Source organism: Telopea speciosissima, chromosome 1 (genome assembly GCF_018873765.1).
Source record: "Telopea speciosissima isolate NSW1024214 ecotype Mountain lineage chromosome 1, Tspe_v1, whole genome shotgun sequence".
Lineage (NCBI taxonomy): Eukaryota > Viridiplantae > Streptophyta > Magnoliopsida > Proteales > Proteaceae > Telopea > Telopea speciosissima.
Genome location: NC_057916.1, coordinates 82,738,279 through 82,765,923, shown reverse-complemented (window position 1 = coordinate 82,765,923; position 27,645 = coordinate 82,738,279). Strand labels below are relative to the sequence as shown.

The following is a 27,645-nucleotide window of genomic DNA, read 5'->3' as shown; positions in this document are numbered from 1 at the left end:
TAAGCTACCTTTTGACATATGGCTGGCAAATGGGCAATGCATTGAAATGGAACCTTGCTGGCAAAAAGCTGGATCTCTAGGCAAAAACTCCTTCGCAAGATTTCATTTCATCAGCAGTTAATAAAGAAAGTAAATGTCTTACTCCAGGTATAATGGTCCAAAAATTCAATGGCCGAACTCAAATGCAAATCGCATTTCAGCTGGACTTCCAGTTTCTAGTGCAAGAATAAGGTCTGTATTTGGGCCAGGATTTGTAAGGTCACTGTAGAAAAATCAACAGAACGAAACAGCTAGAAGTAGAATACCATGTCAAAGCGTTGTTCTTGTTCCTTTTCTTTCTATTTTCGATGATGGCAACAGCGTATCAAATAGTTTGTTTCATGAAATGGGAACTTTTGCGGTGCTACAACAGAAATGTGAGACTCTCAGTTCCAACTTGATTCATATGGAAAAAGTAAAAGAAGATTGATTAATGCTCATCCTTGCAATGGTCCAACTTGATGACAAGATGGAACATCTCTAATGGGTGCAGCAAGGCAAGGCACTCATATATGTCGTTTCCTGTCAAGAAATTATCCCTCATTCTTCCTTTGTCAGTCTGCTTTCTTGTCAGATTCATCAAGCGCTGCCAGTCTTTCAACAAGTGGAGGATGAGAATAGTGATAGGTTGAGTACCATGGATCAGTGTTCATTGACGAAAGATTTTCTTCCTGCAAGCCAATAAGCCCTCTAAATCAAGTGCACAATTAGCATATACAACAAAGATGAATGTTCACCTCCGTGCGTGTCATAGTCAACTGCAGTGTTTTCCATCAATAATTGAGAAAAGCTTGTCGCTTTGACAATTCTAGTTCAAGAGCTTAACTTAAACAAATTAACAGACTTATTCCCCAGGTGGATAAGATCGCTGGACCTAAGTTTCAATGCCAGAAATGTAAAAATGGAGGAACGGCGGAGCATTCCCACATCACTCCATTCCAGTCCATCCTAGATGAAGAGAAACAGAGACCAATAATGTTTATATATGAAACTGACAATAATCACCTGTAATTTCACAAGACCTGCTTTAAGTGCCTTCACAAAACCAAGCTTCTTAGCAAAAGCATCAGCCTGATTAAAGAAACAACCATTTCAGTTTGGGTAGAGAATCAATGACACTTCAAAAAAGTTTGAGGGGGTGAGACAGAGAGATATGACAACAAATGTGACCAACATTACAGTGACAACTAGTTACCTGGAATTCAAAAGATCGACTAACAAGATTAAGACCAAAGCTAACAAGATGCTGGAGAGGAATTACGGTGTGCTGCAAATAACAAAAAAACCCATGTTAAGGACAAAGGCAAGTACCTGCTGAGAGAATGCATTCCCCCCCTTGAGAATCACACGTCCAGACAAAAATAAGAAACTAAAATAAACCTAGTAAACCCAAATTATGTTGACTGAAGGATTGAATAAAAGTAGTAATACGTGCAATATCGAAAGATCAACTGAGATTATTTAACTTATGCATGTCCAAAATACATGAATATACTATATGTCTATAATAATGATACCATGTAATATGTAAGAGGATAAGCTAGCAAGGGATTGAAACATATCAGGAGCACAATATGGTGTAGATTCACATATTTCATTCTTTACCATTCCCTACTGTTGTATCAGTTTTCTCTTCTTGGTGCTAGCATGTTATTATACTTTGCGTATCCAGTGCCCTTCTCAGGTACTCTACTCATAATATGATTAGTATTCCTTAAAAAAAAAAAGAGGAAACAAAGTAAACTCGCTTCGAACTATTGATAAATACAACAACCAACAGTTATCCCAGTTCCCACACCAACAGTTGGGAGGCCATTCCCCACTATCAGCTCCATTCTGCCACATGGAAAGCTAATCTGCTCATTTCGACCAGTGAGTAGATAAGGAAATTCTCTAGATTGACGACATTTCAAATTTAGTGGCCCATACAGCCACACTAAATAGAATGGTCGACAATGTAAATTAAGTTTACTCTCTTGTTATGTTGATAGTCTAAGGGGCTGATTGATAACACTCTCAAAAAGTGATTCCAGTGTTTTTTGATTCACGGGAGCAGTTTGGTAGTGGAATTCCGCTTGGCTACTTCGGTTTGATTTCATTCTCCCAAACAAAATCTTTCATCCTCAAACTTCTCCATTCTCAACCTAGGGCAAATCTGCTTTTGTTAATATCTTAACAGGTGAAGGACTAAAGTTTTGGAAATACCTTCTTCTGGCTTCTTCCGCTCCTCAATGTCAACCTTAGCCCTCCACATGCTAAAAACAATTTATCAAATCTAAAATAGATTTAGCAAAATGTAAAGTAAAATCTCCAATGGCCTCAGCAACGGCCTCAGCTCCTATACCCGTCCTCAGACGTACTTCATCTTTACTAAGCCTTCTTGTCAGCTTGAACCCCTACAACATATTGTAAATATGGGCAATAGACCCAGAGTCCACCATCCATGTATTAGTAGGTTTCTCCGACAAATTAGACTCATAAAAGACTAGGCTTCTTCTTCTGAGATGCCAGGAAAGCTCGGCATTCCCTCTTCCAATGCCCGTTCTTCTTGCAAAAGAAATAAGTTCTCTTCTTCTTGCTTTTCTAAGTTTTCTTTGACTCGACCTTAGTGGCCTTCCCCTTGTCAGTCTTCTTCTTACCCTTATACTCAAAGGAAGAAGGCTTATTCTCTGTTGTCAAGACCTCCACTTTTTGGATGCAGCCTTTACCTCTTGCAACATGTTGCCAAGCTCAAGAAGTTCGATGGAGAATTTATTCATATTATAATTAACAATAAAAGATCTGTATATGTCCTGAGACGGAGAGTAGAAAATGACATCCGTTTTGTATTCTGCTTGAAAGATGTCCCTCGGTTCTTTAGCTCTTGGAACAAGTTCCGCATTTTCTTCACATGATCTATAACTAGAGTTCCTTAGGTCATCTTCGTGCTAAGGAGAAATGTCACCAGTTGATGATGGGTATGTCTTTCTTCTCTCCCATACATCTCCTTCAACTCCTCCATCATGTCCTTTGTCAAGAACAAATCCTTAACAGAATCAGCGATGGTCTTTTCCACATAATTCAATGCAAGGAGCTTGGCTTAGAGTTATTCTGACGGAACAACTCATAGCCCGCTTTGGCTTTAGGGTCCTCGGGGTGTTAAGGAAATCAGGTTCTTCTTGCTCAAGGATTGACATCAGACCTTCAACAGTTAGGAGTAACTTGATGTTCCTCCTCCAGTATACATAGTTTGGGCTAAGTCAAAATATGGACTTTGATAAGGTTAACGTAGTTGATTTGGGTCGACATAGTATTAAATCTACATGATGTACAAAAATAATGATTAACACGATTTACAACCATTGAAAAATGGTTAATCATACCTTAAGCTTCCCTCTTATCTTACAAGGTATGTATTGGAACTTATCAACCCTTACGCTCCTGACTTAGCCCATCGGAGTTAATCATTTGCATGTTGGTTGAGTGGACCATTATGTCCGTCATGTAGACTTTCAATGTAATTTAACCACTGAAATGTCATGCCCATTCTTATCGACTGACACACTCAAGTCAAGTGCAGACCCTTAATTTTGGAGAGAATTATGATATTGTGGGTTAATGCCTATTATCGCAGTACACGTACCATTGACCATATTCTCTACCTATCACATATGAGATGGGAGTAGACAATCTTATCAACCTATCCAAGTATTATACTATCGGCATCTACAAGAGTACATCGACAAGATCTCTACGCTCACAAACTAAGGAAGTCCATGGGAATCCCACCGACCAAGGTTTCCCATATCACACTTGCTTTAAACAATGAGGGATAAAGGGAACACATAATATCATAACTATACATCCAATGTATAAGCACATAAACACATCCATCACCAAAAGAATAAATACCAATGGTTATGGGATAGCACATATAGTCAACATGAGCTATCCAATGTAAACTCACTTTGATTACATGATAGAAGGGAGTAATAATAGCCTCATATGTCGCTCCCACTCATAACAATAATTATGTGACAATGCAGATGCAACTAATTATTACAAGGAAATAAATCAAAAACACGTTCCCATTCATGAACAGTAATAGTAGGTTTTGTGTTTTTAATAAAAAAAAGAATTTTTGGTTTAGAGTTTTTGAATGGTGATCTCTTGGAGATGATGCGTAAAGGGATTCTTTCCCTCACCCACCTTCACCATTTTGCATAATGACTTGTTTTTAAATAAATAAGAATGTATGTGCATTGGATACACATGGCCATTGTGACATGAGTTGTCATGGTAATGGTGATTTTATGTGTATTTGGCTTTTCTCACATAAAATATGGAATCTTTAACTTTAGCTTCAAGTATAAAATGAGGATCATGGTTATGGGATTTAAAATTAACATGCATTATATGGATGTGTGTGGTTGACATGGCATGGATGTGGTTTTGGATGTAAATTTCTCTTTTTTCTCTCCTCTATATATCTTATGTAAATGTTGTAATTCCCCTAAAGGTGTCCAAATTGGTGGACTGGTTTCCTGAGTTTTATCTTTTATTTAAAGGGGTTATAATAATTTTAAATTAGTTAAATTATTTGATGTAATCGAGATCGTGATTGTGATCATGGATCCATGCTCTTGACGATTCCGTTGGTAAAAAGATTGGAGGAGGGACTTGCTCACTCGGAGTGTTAAAGTTGTTTACAGTTTTGGATTTATTTCCTTGTAATAATTAGTTGCATCTACATTATCACATAAATATTGCTACGAGTCGGAGCGACATATGAGGTTATGATTACTCCCATCCATCTTGTAATCAAAGTGAGTTTACATTGGATGTGAGCTCATGTTGGCTAAATATGCCATCCCATAACCATTGGTATTTACTCTTCTGGTGATGGATGTGTTTATGTGCTGATACATTGGATGTATAGTTATGAACTTATGATATTATGCGTTCCTGTTATATCTCATTGTTTAAAACAAGTGTGATATGGGAAACCCTGGTCGATGGGATTCTCATGGCATCCCTTGGTGAGCGTAGAGATCTTCTCGATCTACTCTTGTAAATGCACCGATAGGATAATACTTGGATAGGTTGATTAGATTGTCTACGCCCATCTCACATCTAATAGGTAGAAAATATGGTCAGTGGTGCGTGTACTGCGATAGTAGGCATTAAACCACAATACCATAATTCTCTCCAAAATTAAGGGAATGCATTTGACTTGAGTGTGTATCAGCCGATAAGAATGGCCATGACACTCAGGTAGCTAAATTACATTGAAAGTCCACATGATAGACAGAATAGTCCACTCAACCAACATGCAAATGATTAACTCCGATAGGCTAAGTCAAGAGCATAAGGGTTGATAAGAGGGAAGCTTAAAGTATGATTAACCATTGATTGCGTTTAACCCATACTTTTCAATGGTTATAAATCGTGTTAAATGTTATTTTTGTACATCATGTAGATTTAATACTATGTCGACCCCAATCAACTACGTTAACCTTATCAAAGACCATATTTTGACTGACCCAAATTATGTTGACTAGAGGAGGAACATCAAATTACTCCTATCTGGAGAAGGTCTGATGTTAGTCCTTGAGCAAAAAGAACCTGATTTCCCCAACACACCGAGGACCCTGAAGCCAAAGCGGGCTATGAGTTGTTCCATCAGAATAACTCTAAGGCCAAGCTCCTCATATTGAATTCTGTGGAAAAGACCATCGCTGATTCTGTCAAGGATTTGTTCTCGACAAAGCACACGATGGACGAGTTGAAGTAGATGTATGGGGGAGAAGAAAGACATGTCCATCATCAACTGGTGACACTTCTCCATAGCACGAAGGTGATCTAAGGAACTACAGTTATAGATCATGTGATGAAAATGCAGAACTTGTTCCAAAATCTGCAGAACCTAAGGACATCTTTCAAGCAGAATACAAAACGGGTGTCATTTTCTACTCTCTGTCTCAAGATATATACGGATCTTTTATTGTTAATTATAACATGAATAAAATCTCCGTCGAACTTCCTGAGCTTGGCAACATGTTGCAAGAGGTAGAGGCTGCATCCAAAAAGCAAAAAGTGGAGGTATTGACCACAAAGGATAAGCTTTCTTCTTGAAGGTACGATTTGGAAATAGGTATTGACCAAAAGCAGATTTTACTTTACATTTAGATCTCCTTAGGTATTTATCCTTTCTAATTCTTACGTAGTGTAGCTACGCAACTATACTACGACTCTTAACAATTTAATACTTGCTAAAACTATTCCTACATATCCTACCCAAATTAAAGATCTCCTTACATAGTTATCCCAAGAAAATAAATAATAAAATCCTAAATATCTACCAGACTAAAACCCATATTTGGACCCAATTCTCAATCTGGGTTCCCAAACGGGTTTGGGACAATCCAAGGTAGTGTATTTGCATCAATTACCCCAATGTTGAAAAAAACTCGACCTCAAGTTTTGTAGGATGGTAGAAATAAAAGCTCACGAGCAGGAGCTATAAGGTCCATGTCTGCAGTTTGAAGAAATCCAAAATATAAAGCTTTAGGAGTGCATCCATAGTAGGAAAATGATGGGCAAGAACGAACTAATGATGTAGAATAGCTTTCACTACACTGGAATCCTTTATTACTTGATCCACGATCTGCCCATCTTCCATTGCCAATATTGGCTGTTCTAATTGAGGTTGTATCACTGGTGCTGCTTCTTTTGGCTTGGAACAAACATCATCAACTAACCCATGAAGAATGAATGTCTGGGGCATGGGAAAAGGAAGTAGAGTGCACAATCCATCACGATCAATGATGCCTTTTCGTTCGTCTAGCCATTCGCGACCCAATTTAGTAACATGCCGAGGAGAATCAAACATTTCACAATGAGCACCATAACAATAATAAGAAACGGAGAATTCGACGAATACATAATCCTCAAAGTGAATAATGATGTAGTCGTTCCCGGATAACATCTCTACCACAGATCATGAGGCAAAATTATTGCTTTACCCTTCATCAATAAACAACATAGCAACCTTTCCACTGGGCAAACGCAATCTAAATTTGAACACAAAAGAATCCATCGGTATAGACCCAAACAACTAAGGAGACTCAAATCAAGGAGGTATTGAGCTTAAGATATTAGTAGCATAATTATAAATAAAGTGAAGAACAATAGAATGGCAGTTTCGTAATATTAGAGTTAAACTAGGAAACACATGGGGGAAGGGCAAACTTGGAAGCACAAAAACTTAAGAGTTTAATGGAATAAAAAGTTGGTGCAGGGGGGTAATATGGGAAATAGGAGAAAATTAAAAAAAATGAATATAAGGTTTGGAAAGTGAAACGTTAAACAGGTGGGGTTACTTCTGGAAAAATAAAGAAAACAAATAGACAACACTTAAGGGCAGGGTAATATGGAGAGAAAAAAGGATTGTACCAAAAGAACTTATCATGGAAGAGGGGCAGACGACTTCGACTAGGAGTCTCCTGCATCGGGAAAAACTGAAACACTGGGAACATCGAGTTGGAGTTGGAGTCTACCGAACCAGAGAGGAAATGGCGGGAGAAGTGCTGCGATGTGAGGGAGTCGACCAAGGATGGGACGACTCGCGGCTGGGAGCTTCAAACCAGGTATGTAATTGTGTTTTTTTTTCCTGCTCGCTGTCTCGCTCTCTCTTCTCTTCTTCCTCTTTTTTTTTTTTTTTCCTGGTACTGGCAGAACCAAGAAGGTTGGTGGTAATGGGTTGGGGATTATGCTTAGGGAATAGAAAGGGATGGGATTGGGGTCTGAGTTAAGGTTTGGGTGTTTGTTGGTGGGAATTGCAGGGGTGGGATGGGTCACTAGAATCAATGGAAGGATGGGTCTGTGATGCAGATTCATCATCGAAATGGGCTTATTTCTTTAGAAATAAGTCTAGGGTTAAGATATATACATATGTTTGGCCTTTGATCCCAAGGGTTTTCTATGTAATAAGCCACTTTAATGGGCCTAAACTAGGGGTACATAGGTTGCATACGGGATTAGCCCAATACTTAATTAATTTTCATGTTTTTTATGTTTTAAATTGAACCATTCCAAAACTGGTTTGAACCAGTGGTTCAATTTTAGTGATTTTATTAGTTTTTCTTTTAATTGTTTAGTTGGCTGGATTAGGACTCTATTTTGAGTCTATTTCAGTTTCCTAGTCAGTTTAAGTTATCTAATAGGTTAGGGATTAGGTTAGACCTTTCCTTTTTAGTGTAGGAGTCTAATTTTGAGTCTTTCATATAAGGTTGTAAGGGGGCCAAGTATTGACTACAAATTTGATTAATAAAAATAGCTTTTGCTTGCTGCCATTGCTGTTGCTGCCCTGCTCTGCTGAGTGTTGCCTTGTGAGTCATATCAAGGTGAAAGGACTGGTGGATCTCCAATTGATTCCTTGCGTCTAGTAGTACCGGGAGGATCTTCTACTCATCGCCTTGCATCTTATAGATCAGGAGACCTTATCTTCTTCAAGCTGCTGCCATTGAAGATCTGCTCAACAAGTACTTTACAATTTCAGCAATCACCCTTCTTCTCCTAATCCTCTAATGGATCTATGGTATTAATGGTGGATGAGGAAAGTAGTAATGATTGAGGATTGGCAATGGGGATCTGGTCACATGCAAGGTGATTTTCGCGAGAATTCTGCCCAGCCAAATCTAACCGTTAGAACCTGCTAAAATTTTGATCGAATCTTCCTCAAACCCTAAGAGAGACTCAATCCAAATTTCAGTACTATCCACCCAGCCAATTGTCTGAAATTACACTTTTATCCCTCTCCTATGTCTACTAGGAAACCTCCATAACTCCAGATTTAACCATCTGATTTAGCTGTAACTTTCAGCATATATTCCCCTCCACCCTACCCACATTCAACCTAAATATTAAGCCCATTCGACAACCTGATTTCCTGTTATCATAACCCTAGATTCCCTCATCTCCCTCATCTTCCCCCTTTCAAAACCCTAATCCTAGTTGCTGCCCAGATCCATCTAACCTACTTCTACCCATCCAAAACTCATAAAACCTAGTTCATTAGACTCCCCTACACCTGCCCAGCTTTATCATATAAGATTGCTATCCATTACCCTAATCCTAACCCTAACCCTAAACTTGACCTACAACTCCAATTATGTCCCATCGAACCACCAGCAGCTCGACAGGTCCTGGATGTCTGGCTCCCTAGTAGGTCTCCTACCTATCTAGGACTACATTAGTCTGGGTTTTCGATTCGACCTCTGTTTCCACAAAGACGACTCCTCTTTTTTTTCCGGTCACAGACGGGGAAACAGAGAGGGGTTGAGGAAGACCTGGGAAAGGAGTTACTGTGAGTCGGGAGGGTGAGGGAAAGGAAAGTGTTTATGCAGAGTTTTTTTTTTTTTGGTTCACTGTTGCTGGTCTTACCACAGAATAGTAACAGAAGGGAAGAGATAGAGAAGAAAAAGAAGAACAGGTTGAGAGAGATTAACAGAAGGGAAAGATGATGGATCCTACGGCTCTGATACCAAATTGGTGGAAGGCCAGTTAGGAGAAGAGAAGAAGCTGGGAAAAACCAGAGTTGCAGGCGCATAAGAAAGCAGGGGGAGAGAAGAGTGCACACACACAGCCACACTAGCTTCAAACCATAATTCAACTACTCCATATTCAATCTACTCAATACGTTGGTTAAAAGCATATAAATAATAAAAGAAACAGACTTCAATATGGAAACAACTATACTAGGACTCTTAACAATTTAAAACTTGCTAAAACTATTCCTACGTATCCTACCCAAATTAAAGATCTCCTTACATAATTATCCCAATGAAATAAATACTAAAATCCTAAATATCTACTAGACTAAAACCCATATTTGGACCAGGTTATCGATCTGGGTTCCCAAACAGGTTTGGGTCGGTCCAAGATAGTGTATCTGCATCAAAACCTCCGGGTCTCCTGTAGCTCAGCGACAGCAGCTTCCCATCTCTCTCTCTCTCTCTTTCTCAAATCCATTGCCATTCCGGTTTCAGGGCTGAAGTCCTCTCAGTCTCCTTATGGTGTTGCATATTTCTATCTCAACAAGCATCAGCCCTGGTGGTGTGTATTTCTAGCTCAACAAAAAGGTATGAGCTTTAGTGAGCCGAGATTTCCCCTTTTATCTTTTTATTTTCAGAAGCTAGATTGAGTTTCTTTTTCCACTAGTTTTTATTTGGGATTTAACAGCGGTGTCAGTGTTTTGATCTTTGCACCTTTGTTTGATTTCTGTTAGCTGAGGTTGCATCTTCTTATGGGTTTATTTTTTGATTATCTGTTTGGGATTTAACAGCAACCTCAGCTAACAGAAATCAAACAAAGGTGCAAAGATCAAAACACTACTGCATCATAACACCACTATCAGTGAGCTCATCAGCTTAGGAGTTGTTAGATCTTGCCCTTCAGGAATTTTGTCAGACATTTTCAGTGGCATCTCTTCTAAAATGGCGGAACACCAAGTGTTAGGCCGTGGGGATGGTGAGCTCCAATCTAGAACACCTTAAATCCTTTTGGCCCCATGATAAAAATAATGATGGAAGAGCCTGATAGGAGAGAGACGGGTCATTGCAAACTCTTCTCAGGAATTCTTAATTACCAGCATTGTGAAGTCAATATTGAACAACTAATTCCTTAAACCCAACGCTTGTGTAATAGTTCAGATTTTTTAATACTGATATTGAAGGGTAGAAATATATCTTCTGTTCATCTGCTCTCTGTTGCTGTCTAATATAAACTAGAATGTTTTGTTGATCTTTCTCTCTACCCAATCCAGTAATGATTTGTACATGGGCCACATCCACGGATGGATTAAATTATGGGACTTCTTGTGTTTCTTCTTTGCCGGTTAGGAGTTAGAATTTGTATTGTTAGCTGAATATTTTCATGCATCCGTATTAGTTGATTGCTGGATTATTTCCTTGAATCCTTTGTCTTTCATAAACATAAACCAGATCTTAACGATTTGCAGTTTAACCCATTGCTCTGCAGCAAATCATTTCGTTGCAAATATCTTAAAGACTTAAGTTTCGGATCTTTATAGGTTTCAGTGGTGGAAATCGGATATTTTTCTTTAAGTTTCATCTGATCTCAACTTTTTTTTTCATTTTCCTTTACTCCATGTTTGCATGCCCTCATATAGGGCATGTGCGTTCCAATATGCTTGAAGTGGGTTTTAACCTAAAGTCTGTCAAGTGCATGTCTTTGTTTCCATTTAAGATTTTGTTGTGTGAAATGTCTTAATTTGAGTATATGTTGTATTTTCTAGGTTGTATCATACAGTTAACTAGATTTTTGTTGGAATTTGTATGTCTTGAATTTGATTTCTCTATCTTTTCTTTTGTATATGCTCATATGTTGTGACACATGGCTCAGTTTCTTTGATTTTATCCAGATGAAGGATAGAGACATTGTTTTGGCTCCTTGTAAATTCTAAACTCTACTTTATAGGTCTTTAGCTCAAATTTGTAGAGCATTTGAAACATGAGCATATCTCAAGTATGTTCCAAGGGGATGGTGGTTCGAATCCATCAAGATCTTTTTTATTCAACTGTTCATATCATAGTTATTAAGACAACTGTTCATTACTTCAATTGTCCAAGGGGATGGTAGATCGAATCCATTCTTAGACATATCTATACATAGATCCAAATGAGTTGAAGTAATGTGTTGACAGACTATTGCGACTATTTTCTTTTGTAGATAGGTAAGAGGTTTTGGTTCCTGGCCTAACTTCATCTAGCTACTAAAATAGATCCCCTTCCTCCCCCAACCCCCAACCCAGGAAAAAAAAATGTGTTGACAAAATGAAGATATTGCTTACACTATTATGAGGTTAAGGCATATGAGCAGGGCTGGTCTATCCATTACTATGAAGTTCAAGTTAAACAGACTCTATCGAGGTTGAGGCATATTTTGTGCCTTCAAAGAATTGTAATAATACAATTAAAATTATCGGAATTATTAGTTGTAGTGGTACCCTTGACAACATTTTAGTAGTTTCGAATGTTAGTATCATTGGATACGGTTAATGGCATTTTGCAAATATTAGGGAGGTTAAAAACTTGAAGAATGACATTTGACTAGTTAAAGTGACAAATTTGTAATTATCAGTGTAGGAATTGGAGTTATTCTATCAATTGCATACCAAGCGCTGATTTTTTAAGAATACTTCTCCATAATTCATTAATTCCTTTTTCCGTTTGTCAAAACTTTTTAAAATTCTGCAGATATGTTATTTTATTAGACTAGACCACTCAATCTGAGTTCTAATCTATTCTGATCTGTCTGTTGCAAGTTACAAACTTTCTCCTATTTCTGGCCTGTATTTTTCTGTTTTTGTTTTGGGGTAGGCTCTTCTTTTGGCCTACTACTACTGATCTTCTTCTCCTACTTATTATTACTTGTTCAATTATGTCATACCTTGTTTTAGATAAATTTTCAGATTGCATTCGTCTTCAATGTCTCTCCAGTATTGGTCTGTTTCACTTCAAATTTCACTAGTTTCTGATCTTGTTCTCTCTGAAATTTTTTGTTATGATTCTTAAAGAATACTGGTCAATATTGCTGTTCAAATTCTGGCAGTAGTTTTCTTAGTAGCAATAGGATTTATCCATAATTCCTTTTTCTGTTGACCAAATTTCTTTAAATTCTGCAGATCTGTTCTTCTATTAGAATAGACCACTCGACCGGAGTTCTAACCTATTCTGATCTGTCTGTTGCAATATACAAAACTTTCCCCTATTACAGACCTGTATTTTCTGTTTCTGCAACCCTGTCTATACTCCATACTAGTCTCTATGGCGTAGATCACAGGTCCATGTGTAGCCGCAGGAACAAGGTCCCAAAACCAACCCAGTGTAGTTCTGGGATTCAACTGCTGTAGAAGGCAGCCTGGTCTGATGATGTGGCAGGTTTTTGTTGGTTTGATGGAGCATCTCATAAGGCAGCCTAGTCCAGAATATTGACTTGCATGGAGGTCAATATTTTACATTGTATTTTAGCTACCTTCAATTTTAAATTACTATTATAACCATGTAATAGCTAGATATGGTTTCTAATTTCAGATTTAGAAAGTAGGCTTAGCTTTTATTTAGAAGTTTCAAGTTCAGTCCTTTGTTTCCTTTTAATTAGATTTAGTTTCTATTTTCGTTTGGTTTCTATTTTGTAATCCTTCCAAATAGCCAAAAGGGGAGTAACTATTTTGTGACCATGCTTTAATTATAAATAAAGGCAACAGGCTGTATTGATCAGCCAATGATGAGATTAGAAAAGAGAGAGAGTGGTTGTTAACCATGTAGCTGTGAGAGACAGGTACGGTGAGAGGTCGGTAGTGACAGACCCATCCCCATAGTTGGCACGTCATCCAGGCAAATCAAGGCATTGGAGGGGGCCTGGATGCAAGGCAACAAAAACGCCCACCTAGGCGACCAAGGCGACACGGTCGTCAAGGCAATTTGATGCCAAGGCAGTCACCTAAGCAACACCTAGGCAACGCCTTGACAACTACGCCCATCCCTATCCCCCTTCTTCTATCTATCCATCTTCTTCTACCTTTTATCTTCTTTCACTTTCCAATCAATTTGTGTGTTTGGTGATCTGCTACAACCTGTAATCGATAAAGGTAATCTGCTGCTGCTGAGGTCACAATTGATTGGGGATTAATTGGCTGAGATCCTGCCTGGGGCTAGGTCCTTCGTGATCCAGCCTTACATTACTTTTGGTGAATTTTTCCATTTGGGATAGGCCTACATTATTCACATTGCATATGTGGGCAACCAACCCCCCAAAAAAATTTAATCAAATAACTGTCAGACAATAAAATATTACAGGACCCACTACACGGACACATGTACCTTGGATTATGCCACACATAAACGAAGAGAACAGGCAAAATGTTAATATTAGCAGATCAAAATAAATTCATGCCCTCTCACACCACAAGCAATTACCAATCGTTTATGCATACAAAATAGAAGAAACATGTTCAGCACAAATTCATACCTGAAAGAATATTTAACAAAAAGACGAAAAAAAATAACACCTGAAGTATTTACCAACACAGGAAAAAAATTACACCTGAAAGATGATGAGCCCAATGAGCACTGGCTGTGTGTCAAACCCAAAACTTTGAAATAGATCCTTTGAGTTCCTCACAAGAGTATATCCTCCAAATTGCAAAAATGTAAGGACCTGCATCAATGCTAAATGTAATATACAAAGCTGAGAGATTGGACCAAAACCCTATATCCACACGAAAGAATGCCATTAGCCACTTCAGTGGACTAGACAGCCACTTAAACGAACTAGTCACTGAAGCGGATGATAACAAAGAAACGGCTCTTAGGGCTGATTTAGTATGATTTGTATGTCAATTTCATGGGGTGATTTCGATTTTGGAAATTGTTTGGTTTGATTTTTGCACCTTATTTCACTGAAATAGAAATCAAGTGAGAGAAAAATTCTGAAATAGGTGACAAGCCCTTTCAATTTTGAAATTGAAATTGCATTCACGCTGCTCTTTAATGAGCACATGGTAAACAATGGCTCTTTGATAGGTAAAGTAGTAATTTGCAATAAAAAATAAGACGTTCCCCTCTCTTTCGTTCTCATCTCTTCTCTTCCAGTCTTCCGTCTCACAAATCTCTTGCCCAACAGCGATAAAAGTAGAAAATGATTAATTAGGATTTTTCTTCATTTTCAACGTTCACCTCTTTCCGTCCAAGCCTGTTTGCTCTCACTCCACAACGGTGAATAAGTTGGTGAATAACAAAGAATAGTTGGTGCTTATCTCGCTTACTGTTCCTCTAAAGCCTCAACATTAGGAAGAAGTTCAATCTATATTTTATCTGTTTCAATCAGTAGAAAGATAGAGTGCTTTATCGAATTCAATGGCAATTGAAATTGTCATTTCAGTTTTTTAATCTGTTAGTGTAGAGCTTTTGTCTCCTTAAAGGAGAAAGGTGAAGTACCAGAAGAGTTTAAATGGATGAACCTTCGCTGTCATCTCTTCATTTGATGTAGGAAACAACATTTAAATGACTCAACTATGGTACAGAGATGGTGAACATAACAAAGTTCTAATAATACTAAAAATTCTGGGAGCCATGAACTCTGATTTATCACAGAAATGGTAGCAATTTAGAATAGCATAGTTGAATTGGTGTTTAAGGATAAGACATTTAGCGTAAGATTAGGAAAACTCAATCACAGTATTATTTTGATGTATTTTATTTGTTTAGAAGCTTAACCTCTTTGAAAAGAGTTCTAATTACATGTAAGATATAGTTTTCATTTTTTTAATGTAAAATATGTTCTGAAATTAAGTTATGTTAGGGCGACCTGTGGAGTGAACATGTTTCTAGATATTATGAGGTTTCTGCTTTAGAGAATTTGTGAAATGTGCATTGCAACATGTTCCCTGGACTGGACAGTATATTTTGTATTCAATATATTCAACTTTTGACTAAATGACCCATTGGTTTCTCCTTCTGTGTGGTGATGCCGCAATTGGATGTCTTTTGGGGAATATTCAGTACATAGATGGCCTTCTGTGGATATTCAGGGCATATATGGCTTTTTGGGGATATGTAGGACAAATTTGGCTTTTCAATACTGTAGATGCATTTCTAATTTTGAATAATCATGTATTAAACTTATCTGGTACTCTATAAATGATCCATTTGATTTTGCAAACACCATTATCGCAATTGAGGATGAACACATAGTGTCTATTGTGTTTTTTATTTTCATGTAATTTTTTGGTATATTTTATTAAAGACTATCATAGATGAACTACAACAACAACAAAAAAACTCAGCCTTATCCCAACTTAATGGGGTCGGCTACATGGATCCAAACAAAACAAGGTAGGGAAAACTGAGGTCTAATACAAAAAAAGGGGAATGAGGAGATGGGATATGAGATAAACGATAAGATGGGGTCTCTAAAGGAAAAGTGAAAGATGCAAGATAGAAGATAAAAGATAAACATAAGAGGAAAGAGGCACAACCTAGCAAGTCAGGAAAATCTCAGCTAAATGGGGTCTCTGCGTGGATCCTTGCCCTCCAATAGGCTCTATCTAATGTAGTCCTAGGTAGGAGTAGTCCCACTAGGAGCCAGGGTAATGGGATCACACACAAGGGCTGGCCGATTGGGTTAGGTTTTACTAATTTAGGTCAAAAACTAGGGTTAGGGTTGAATAAAGGTAATGGGGTTTATAGGGTTTTAATATGCAGGTCTAGGAGGCTTTAATGGCATATAAATATTAGGATTTGGATGGGTTCTAAAATTCTGCAATCCTAGGCAGAATCGAGTTGCAGGTTTTAGGTTTAATGGAGTGGGGGAATGGAGAGGTTGTAGTGGAGACTAAGGGCTAGGCTTAAGGTCGAGTGTAGGGAGAGGTGTGGGGGATATAGGCTGGAAGTAGGGTTCGAAATTGATGGCTAAATCTGGAGTTATGGGGGAGTCCTAGTTGAGGTAGGAGTTGCAGGTTTAATGGAGATTAGGGCTTGATGGATGGAGGGGAATGTGGATTAGGTCTAAGGGAAGATAAAGGCTGGTAGAAGAAAGTTTAAAAACAAATAGTAGGTTCAAACTTACTGGATTGCAGAGAACAATGGCAGCAGCTTGATAACTTGAAGAAACCTCCCGATCTTCACGATGCAAGGAGTCGCAGGAGTCCACCCACCCTATCCACCTTGAGATCCACAAGGATATACACTCACAAAGAGCAGCAGCAATGGCAGCAAGCATAAAGCTAATTTTTATTAATCAAATTCGTATCTAATGCTGGCCTCCCTTACAAACTTATATAGAAGACTCAAAAATAAACTTAGACACTAAAAAGGAATGGCCTAACCCTATCCCTAACCTATTAGGTAACTTAAACTGACTAGGAAACTAGAATATTAAAGGAAATAGACTCAAAATATGGCTGGACTTAAAGAGTCCTAATCCAGCCCAACTTACATCACATGACCACTTAACCAAGTCACATGATCACTTAAATTGAACCAGTTGGATGCAACTAATTTGAACCGGTTCAATTAAAAAACATAAAAATAAACTAAGTATTGGGCTAATCCCGTATGCAACCTATATATCTATATTTTAGGCCCACAAAAGTGGCCTATTACATTAGAAACCCATGGGATCAAAGGCCCAACATGTATGTAACCCAACCCTAGACTTATTCCCAATGAAACAAGCCCTATTTGGTGATGAATCTGCATCACTATCAAAGGTCATACTTGGTACAAGACCTAAACTATGCATGTCCTTCCTCACAACTTTTCCTATGGTCATTTTAGGCCTAACTAGGATTATATAACTCCTCCTTACTGGGGCATCCCTAGGCCTTCGTTGAACATGACCATACCACCACAAACAACTCTCTCCGAGCTTGTCATTGATCGGAGCAACTCACAAATCAGCTCTAATACGCTCATTCCTTACTTTGTCAATCCTAGTTTTTCCGCACATCCATTTTACCATCATCGTCTCTGCTACACAAAACTTCTAAATATGACACTTATTAACTGTCCAACATTCTGCCCCATACATCAGAGTCAATCATACAACAGTCCAATACAACTTTCCTTTAAGCTTTCAAGGAATACACCAGTCACACAGCACGCCAGACGCATCTCTCCACTTCATCCATCCCACTTTAATCCTCTGTGCAACATCATCCTCTATGTCACCTTCTTTATTTATGATTAACCCCAAATATCTAAAATAGTCACTTTGCACCGTGTCCGTAGCCATCATAGTATGACTAAAATTTCACATCACATACTCCGTCTTCATTCTACTAATCTTAAAGCCTTTTGTTTCCAAGGTTGATCTCCAACGCATTAGTTTAGCGTTAATCCTAGCTTTTGTCTCATCCACCAAAACAATATCATTGGCAAAGAGCTTACACCACAGGACCACTTCTTGAATGCTCTTGGTTAGGTTGTCCATGATAAACGCAAAAAGATAAGGGCTTAAGGTTTATCCCTGATGTAACCCATGGTAATTCCTTGCCTTGACCTTCCACAGATCTCACACTAGTCACCAGGCCCTCATACATATCTTTAATTACATCTACATATCTACTCGACAACCCTCTCTTCACTAGGACATGCCAGATTAATTCGCTAGGAACTTGGTCATAGGCTTTTTCCAGGTCAATAAAGGCTACATGGAGATTTTTCTTACTATCTCTATACCTTTCAATAAGCCTCCTCAATAAGCAGATAGCTTTTGTCGTGGATCTTCCTGACATATAGACAAATTGGTTCAGCGAGATATTAGTCTCTCCTCTCAAACGGGCTTCAATAACCTTCTACCAAAGTTTCATAGTATGGCTCATTAGCTTTATGCTCCTATAGTTATTGCAGCTTTAGTTATCGCTGTCATTTTTGTAGATTGGGACTATGATGCTTCTCCTCCATTCATCTGACATTTTCCTTGTGGTCATAATTAAGGGCGTTAAACGGTCCGGTTTCAGTTAAACGGTTTGGTTCAGTTTGGTTTTGACTGCTTGAGGGTAGAAACCGTAACCAAATCTCATAATCAAAACCTGGACCGTTTGGTAAATGGTTTCGATTAAATGGTTCTATACGATTTTACACGGTTTTGGTTAGACGGTTCTGAACACATTTTCTACTCTATTTATTCATACTAGTTATTACTTATTACTTACAAAGTTATTAGTTTTTTTATTGGAAAAAAGAAATCATTAATGAAGAAACATGACTACTCAATAGTTGTTACTTGCTAGGCTTTGATTTTTTGTTTATAAAAAAATATTTTTGTTAAGTTTTTAAACGGTTAGGTGGTTTGGTTATAATCGGTTTTAATTGAATTACACGGTTTGAAACCATTGGATTAATCGGCCTAAACCGAACCAAACCGATTAAATAAACAGTGTCATTTCTAAAACCATAACTGGACCATTTAACTAAATGGTCTACCGGTTTCCGTTTAAACGGTTCGGTTCGGTTTCGGTAAACGGTTTCGGTTTAGTTTTGACACCCTTAGTCATAATCCTGTTAAACAGATTGGTTAACTATTTGAACAACTTTTTGTCTCTCCTCCCTTGACCTTGCGAGTCACATGTGGATGGTGCTATTTCCCATGCCACCAATGGGGTGGTGTGGGAAATTCTCCCACATCGAAGGTGTGGGGAAGCCCCTCCCAAAGAAATATAATCAATTAAGAGAGAATCTATTCTCAAAAATTGATCTACAAAATAGATTTCTTATTTTTGAAATATTTCAGATTAATGTAACCATAACAATTTCAGTTTCTTGACCAAAAATCTATTTGTTGACTAATTCATGAAATCAATCTGAAATTGAAACCAAAATCTTACCAAATCAGCCCATAGACAATCTATAAACTATGTAACTAACAAGGACAATCTGATTTTGAAAATCACCATGTTGAGATGCACATGTATGACATATACTTGTTTAGGTGTGATGCAGTTAGGAGATGGGTCCAATAGGGATTCTTTTTAAATTTTTTTTTACTTTATTCATTTTAATCATAGGAAGGTAAGAGTCCAATTTTAAGTTTGTTTTCTGTTCTGAACTAAATAGAGTTAGAGTCTAGGTTATTTCAGTTTCAAAGTAGGAATACGATTTCTTTTTTTTTTTAATTCTATAAAAGAGCATGTACTCCCACGATGGAGAGCAATTTTTGGAAATGAATGAAATTTATTTGGGTTAAGACGATGGATGTCATGAGCCTTGCGTGCATCTCTTCCCTCTTCTGAATTCTTCTTCTCCTCTTAATTTTCTGCTTCTCCTTTTCTGTTTCCTCTTTTCATACTCTGTTCTTGACGGTATTAGCAGCCCAGATATTCTGGTTCGATCTCCTCCCTCACCAATCTTTGTTCCTCAAGCTTTAGGGTTAAGATTCCCCACCTTAGGGCGACTCAAACCCCAAGTGCTTGTTCCATTAGTCTTCTTCTGCTATGAGACTCGACTCCTTGAAGAATCCTGAAATTGTGATGTCGCAAGATGTGATTTCAGAGCTTCAAATTTCACTAGGGTGTTGATGCTTGGTCATGCTAAGGCCTATAATCGATGGAGAATCGAGTCACTGCCCTTCGCCTAAAATTTTGAGTTGATTGGGTTCCTAAAGAAGGAGTTCTCTTCTTTGAACCTTGCTGGTTTTCCTGTCTTAAAGTTCTGGGTTTCTATTAATCGAATGAAGAAGAAAATGCAATTTTGCTTATTTGCAAGTAAGAACATAGTTCTCTATTTTGTCCCAAATCTCATGAAATTACAAATTTGCCCCTCCCATTAACACATTATACCTCCTTTCACTTGTCTCTTTTTTTGTTTCCATTAAATTACGGTTCTGCCACTCCTCCTTTATAACTTCAGATTAATTTCAATTCTGCCATTGCTCTTTATAAATATTAATTTATCTACTAGTTTGTCATTCAACTTTGGATTTAAGTGTTTCTTTCTTGGGTGGGGCCTTAAGCAACCCAATAAGGGTTATTCCAAATTTTCAACCCGGGTCTGCACCAGGGTGAGGTGAAACAACTTAAGAATAGATTGTCTTGTTCTGAGTTTACAAGGACGTGTGCCCGACATTAAAACACTAGTTCATGTCGGCCAATTCTTTGGCTGATGAGCTTGCTACAGTTGGCACAATAAGAAATCTTTATAGTTGGGTCACTACCCCATTGATTGATTTGACTCTATTATGGTTTTGTACACTTGGCTTACTGTCGTTGTCATTGTACTGTACGAATTGTCTTCATTTTATCCGCAATAAGGTTTTTCAGTTACAATCATTAAAAAGGAAAAACGAACAGCATATCATCACATATGTTGATAGCTTGTATCTGAGATATATCATGGTAAAACAAGAAGGTTCAAGATTCTTGGAACAACTTGATCGAAAAGCAAAAATGTGATTTTCAAAAGCTCATACAGAATTTCAATAGTTCTTTTCATTTATTTCTAGGGAAAAAAAATAAACAAAAGCTGTCTTTTTGGAAGGTAGGACATACCTGAACTAAAATGAACGTATACATTGTGTGATTAAGTTTCCAATGCCCTAGTTCATGGGCTATAACAGCGACAACTTCCTCATTATTTTGGCACTGCAAAGAAGTAATTTTGTCGTAGGAAATAAGATTCAGTGTGGAATATAGAATAGAAGCAAATAACATCAATATCTCCGCCAATAAAAAAATTAACATTAAAAATTTAAGACTTCAGAAGAAAGAGAGTTGCAACTAGTAAATAGGATGGTTTACTCAAGGATCCTCATATTACTTGCACCAAAATTCTCACAGAACTAAACTGTGATTAGTTTATATGAGTAATATGACGCATTAACATTTAATGTAATTCATTACTCAACCCCAAGGAGTTTTCACAGAAAAATAATTACACCCTATAAGCACAACTAGAAACATAGATCCAGTGTGTATCGGTTTGTATGGAACTAGCAGGGGGAGAGATCTTTTTGACATCTGATCATGAGTATAAGATGGGCCTATTTAAGTTCTGGAACTTGTAATTATGTCTAATATCGAACCTCAGAAAATTGTCATTAGCAAAAGGAAAAAAAAAAAGGACTCTGAAAAATATATAAATTAATATACACACTTGAACAACAAATTGAAAATTCGGTCACACAGCCGTAACCCAGTTAATTTCCGAGCTTCAAGCCCTCACGTTGATCAGGAGCAACCAGGATTTAGGACCATGACAATGCTTGTAGGAGCTACAGGCGAGAAGGCTATTCCTAATCTAACCCCGAGATTAAATGGTACAACCTCCCCTCCTACAGCATGAAACCCAGATATTAGAAATATGACGCCAACAGGAGGCAAACAATCAGAAGGATCAGGCCAAGTTGATGTATGATCGCAACAACTTTGAAAAGGCCAACAAGAGTCCTCTGTTGTCAAGTTGGCAGGTAAGGCCAAGCTTGCCGTTGTCTGACTACCCAATACCAACAGCCATGGAACTAAATCTCGGTTGAAACTGACAGAAATCTACAAGTTGTCTCGGTTTCAGGCCTGGGCGAAACGAAACCCAGGGTCAAAACCCGAGTTTCAACCCTGGTTTTCAATCCAGGGAAGCCCAGGGTTGAAACCCAATGTTGAAAAGCGATCCAGCGCATCTCGATTTTGGGCCTGACTGAAACCAGGTCCGAAATCGAAATTCCGATCCTTGCAAACAGCACACAATTAAATATCTCGCAGCATTAAATGGAAAGAAGAGATTAGATCTAGGTAAGAAAGAGAGGAAAAGATAGAGATGGAATGATGTTGACTGTGGATGACGGTGGAATATCAAGAACCATCTAGCACTCAAAGGAAGCTCATGCTTTGGAACATAGGTTAAAGCCATACTGGGAGAAGGTTATATGCCGTCTCAGTATGTTGAGTTAGATAGAGAATATTAAACTTTCATGGGCCCCTTTGACTCTAATAAAGTTCAATTCACTTTAAAAAATTAGAGGAACTGCAGACAGGTGAACAATCCTAGCTGTAAGATCAAAAGGAAAACAGTCAGAAATGCAATACATCTATAAATGCAATCCATTCAATAATTCTTCTCATTACCACTCGTGGTAAAATGATCCCACAAGCAAAGGAATTGTACAGGTACAGTACGAAATAACATAAAACCAGACTCATCCTTTAAAAAAAAAAAAAAAGACGTGGACCTTCCACTGAAATTGTTCGTTTTTGACAGGGATAACCAATGTTAGCATATTTAGGGAAATGCTACAGGATACAAATACCCAGCAAGATATTTTCCTAGTTTTTCAATGAGTACAAAAAGAGAGAGAGGTGAGTAGCAAGAAACATAGGCCATTTTTTTCTGTTCTCTGGTAAAATTGTCTCCATACCTGCTGAATTAGTGTATCATAGAGGACGATGCGCTTATTTTTAAAAAATCCATACATGTAAGCCTGCCAAATATTGATGAGATGAATTAGATCACCACAAAATGATCATTGATATATCAAAAAAAAAACAGATGAAAATTTCTTCTTCACTCATTTATGGAATAAATGTGAAAAACTTAGAACCAAATGGGAGGAGACCAACAAACTATCATTTGGTTCCTTGGGATTTCGTTCATAGAACCAAGAGGATGTTATACTTCAATGCCAACTATCCCATGGGAGAAGACTTCTTTTACAGGGGGAAGTTTGGAGGGGAGAGTCTATTTGCTAGGTGACTTAAGTGTTTTGAAATCTAAGAGACATTATTCTTCTGATCTCCTAACCCCTGACTTTCCCATTTCTATTTACAGAAAGGGTTTGCTAGAGTTAGATTTGTCCCCTCTTCACCTCACCAAACCCAGCTAGATGACAGGGATAGTTCTATGTCTAGTAATATAAATAGCGGATTGGGTTCCATGTCCGGCTGTGTAGTGTACGCTAGCGCCTCCCTGTGTCTATCTCTCTCTTCTCACAATAGGAGGAAGATATGTCATTTCATAAGGAGGAGGAGAGAGATAGACACAGGGAGGCGCTAGCATACACTACACAGCCTGGAAGCTTTCTTTTCCCCTAAAATAGTTCTGCTTCTATTTTTCAAACTTGTGAAAGGCTGGGTGGGTTTATAGGAGTTAGAATAGGATGAGAGTAGAACTATTCAAAAGCCACCTTGTTGCCATCCCTTCTTCAGAAAATTTGGGACAACCTTACTTAGATGTGAACTTCAAGGGCTTACATCCCAAAGGCCTTTCTAAATGCATGGGCATGAAGGAAAACATCACTTTGTTAAAGTAAATAATTATTGCCAGTAAAATCAAAATCAATTAGTAACAAAGTCAACCCCTCATCTCATTGATACTTCTACCATGTACTCGTTATTTTAGATAAATAAAGCTTATTAGTTGTCAACTGCTACAATAGTAAGAAGTAAAATATACTAGATCAGACTATCAGAGTTCAATCCTCACATTGCTATGGCTTGACCTCGTAGATCCATCAACAACAAAGAGTTTTTTTAAAGGAAACATGAGTGATGAAGCAAGGTTCTCAATTTTCTCTCTTAGTTCTCCGTCAGGAAGCTGAGGGCAGTAGCACAGTCAGGGCAAAAGGAAAAAGTTCATCATTAATCAACTATAAGCATCTTCTGGTGAAAACAAGCAGCTATAAAAAATCTTACAAAGATGTTAACTGAGATCAATTATTAATGAAAATCTGCAATCTATCACTTAATTAAATAGGTCAGAGATATAAAAAATTACTCACAGGGGTAAACTTGTTGAAAAGTGGAGCAATTAATATAGGATAAAGGGTCATCATCACAATGGACAGAACAAACATAAATCCCCACAGATAGATGGCCAAGTAAGGACCTCCTTTCTGCAGAAATATAAAACAATGTAAGTTTAATTTATCAACTGGATCAGCACTCAACAGGAATTCAAAGATAAGGAATGAATGGAGATGTTGTAATTATGCCAGGAGAAGGGGATGATTTGCTGCAATTTAATTACAGTTTAATTATTATAGAGCAAAAACTGACATCTCCACGTCTGCTGTAAGCAACAACTAATTGTGTTTAGCAGCACATTTTGCAGACAACAAGTCAGCCACCAAACAAAAACATGACCAATTGCCAACCCCTGTTTGACGGTTATGGATGCAGTGACCAGCTTCCAACCACAGAATACGCTGCCAGAATGCATAGACTGACATACTTAACAAAAGAACATTGTTCCAAGGATGTGCTTCAAATTAACACATGGCTTAATATACAACATCAGCAAGAAAATATCCAGTTGTTCAGGGTGGCTGTTCTAGTGATTCCTTGACTGGGTCATATTTCAGCCCACTCCACAATTGACGGCTCCTTTATTATCTCCTAATAATTAAATCATTTTTAAAATTTAATAATAGAAATAAAATTTTAAACAAAAAAAAAATCATCCAAAAACATTTAAATGTCAAAGCTCCATTTGTGAATCATGTACATCAATAGCTAGCAAAGACTAAATTAGCCACAGGTGAACTCAACAGTCAATGCAAAGCAAATGATTAATTCATGATACCTGTTCATAGACATCAATAGCTAGTAAAGATTAAATTAACCACAGGTGAACTCAACAGTCGATGCAAAGCAAATTAACAATTCATGATACCTGTACTATTACAATGATCGCCGCCACAATTGGTGGTCCAAGTATGATTGAAAGGCAGATTCCCTTAAACATATCCCTAAAGAATAGCCATACAGTTTGCTGTACAAACAGATAAAGAAAAAAAATTAGAAATTTTTTCAGCACAAAAATAGCAAGATAAAATGATAATATATTTTAAAAGAAAATGATGGGTAACAATCGAAGTGCAGATCTAGTACACCAACGAAAAATGACAAGATATACAACGCATATGAAAAAGATCCAAGTAAGAAGACAAACTTTATTGAAACCATGTCGAGCCTCAATCACGAAAGTTGAGTACAAAGAAAATGGCAAGTCTGTAACCTGCCAAAAATAAATTTTTGTACATATCAACTGCATAGAATACCAGATTTCTCACTAAAATGGAATAGGGAGAGAGAAAAATATCAATCAGATATAATGGTAATTTGCAGTGGCAAAACGCTAATAATAGGCATAATGCAAAAGGGAAAATTAATGTGTGGCAAACCATTTTTTGATTCAGCAAAAAGGTGAATTCACAACCTTTACCCATCTAATAATATGCTATACTTCAGGCCCTCAATAAGGCCCACGGAATCTGAATGAATTCCTTGATCTCCACTCTCCAGGTAGACCATCCTATCACATCATCATTTGGCTCAGTTTCATTTGGTTTATTTCTATTTTGGCACAAGGCCTTGCATGAGTCGAGTTTGAAACCTTCTTTGATCCAGCACCCATCAAATTTTTTGATACATGATCAGAATCTATTCAATGGATAAAATTTCGGGGAAATAATAAGTTTTGCACATTAAGTTTTGATTAACGGCCTTAATATAGACCATCTAAAATAAAGAAGGTAGAAGCTTCACCAACATCATATAAGTTCTTTATAGTAAACAGGAAACATTATTTAAGTTTGAAGAACATTATTTTAGGCTTATCGAATAAGATCTGCATAAACAACAGAAAATACTACTTTGTTTTAACAAATTTGATCACGGATGAACTAGCAAGTGAATTTTATTTTTTTTATGGAAATAAGTTTTTTATATAAAAAACATAAGGGACGGGGTACATCTGATTTTGTTTAGTCACACTATTCCTGTACAACATAAACTTGATACTAGAGAAGTTCTCAGTTTCTTCAGGTAGAACAAAAAACATATTTATAAGGTTCCAAGGTAAAGGTGAGTTTGTTGTAAAGGTTAATATGTCAAAAAGGGGTTTGTTGCATAAGGAAAGAGTAGACTTCATATCCACACCTGCGACCAAATCATAACCCCAGCCAAGAATGCAAGGGTGTGAAGTATTTCATTCTCTGGGTTTTGGCCAACGTAAACAAGAAATTCTCCTGATAACTGCAGCCGACATAAGGAAATGAGTTGAATAATTAGTCCAAATGTAGAGTGAGGATGGAGGGGAGAGGAAATAAGTTGTCCCGATCGTCAGTGATACCGACTCACCTTCCAGAACCAGGGCAATACACCGAAGTACAAAATAGCAGTGTCCATTAGTATGGATACAGCCTCATGAACAAAATGAAAGTGACTGGAAGACATAATCAACAGATCAATCAGAAAAATACCATAGACAACCAGAACCCTAGAACCAGATCATTGTATAAATATAAAATCTTGATCATCATAGAAACTACCCAAAGAAAATATTCGTTGAGCAAGCAAGAACAAACCTTTTATCAAGACTATAAGCTCGAGACTTTTGAAATTTTTCCGAACTGATAATTCCTACCAAAGGTTTAGGAAGTGTAGGCAGCTTAAGAGCAACATGTTGCCGCAAATCCAGATATGTCTCGAAAATGTACATCAAAATCATAAAACCTAAAAAAAAGAAGTTATGGGTCATGGCTTTGGTTAGAATGAAAGTATGTCGCGCAGAATAAACACAAACAAACGTAGATGTCAATGAGAAACAGAAAACCCAAAGAAGGAAGGAAAAAAAAAAAAAAGAAACTGAACCCTCAGGGGTTTCTTTCGAAGTAAAAACCTATATGTAGAATCAAAAGCACACCGTCAAATACCAACAAGTCGGAAGTTTAACATCGAAATCGAACAACGTAACCAATAAGCCAATGTTAAAGAACGCAAAAATCAATGAAGAAACAAAAAAGAGGTACAGAAAAACAATAATCAGAACTCCCCTTAAGCATTCAATCGGTTGTGCATGAGAATCAGGATCCACTAAAGAGAAAGTGGAGAGAAACCCTACCCAAAACACCTTCCAGGTACGGAAACGCCATTGCAGATTCAGTCTTGAGAGCCGACCGATACAGACAACGAGACAGAGAGGAGGAGCAACGAGAGAACACTGCACTAAGATGATAGATGACGCCGCTTAAATGATTTCGAAACTTAAGATTTTCTAGGGGTTTTTACTAGGGGAGCCCAAAATAAAATGAAAATAAAGGAAAATTTTAGAAGAA

General features: G+C 37.6%; 1 protein-coding gene across 3 annotated transcripts; it reads right to left on the bottom strand.

The window, feature by feature from the left end:
* Window positions 1-366: 366 nt before the first annotated feature.
* Window positions 367-27,562, bottom strand: LOC122663580 (CAAX prenyl protease 1 homolog). Of its 3 annotated transcripts, none has more exons than XM_043859168.1 (14): window positions 27,432-27,561; window positions 26,896-27,043; window positions 26,669-26,753; window positions 26,468-26,563; window positions 25,479-25,544; window positions 25,200-25,298; window positions 24,307-24,420; window positions 24,012-24,122; window positions 22,948-23,010; window positions 21,089-21,181; window positions 14,146-14,259; window positions 1,235-1,306; window positions 1,045-1,110; window positions 367-710 (listed from the first exon to the last, which is right to left on the bottom strand). In XM_043859168.1, the coding sequence occupies exons 1-14, from the start codon at window positions 27,460-27,462 to the stop codon at window positions 594-596; spliced, it is 1,275 nt and encodes a 424-aa protein (XP_043715103.1). In that variant the 5' UTR covers window positions 27,463-27,561; the 3' UTR covers window positions 367-593. The 3 variants fall into 3 exon arrangements, with proteins under 3 accessions (XP_043715103.1, XP_043715113.1, XP_043715120.1); XM_043859178.1 differs by having other exon boundaries at window positions 27,427-27,450; XM_043859185.1 differs by lacking the exon at window positions 24,307-24,420 and having other exon boundaries at window positions 27,432-27,562.
* Window positions 27,563-27,645: the final 83 nt, after the last annotated feature.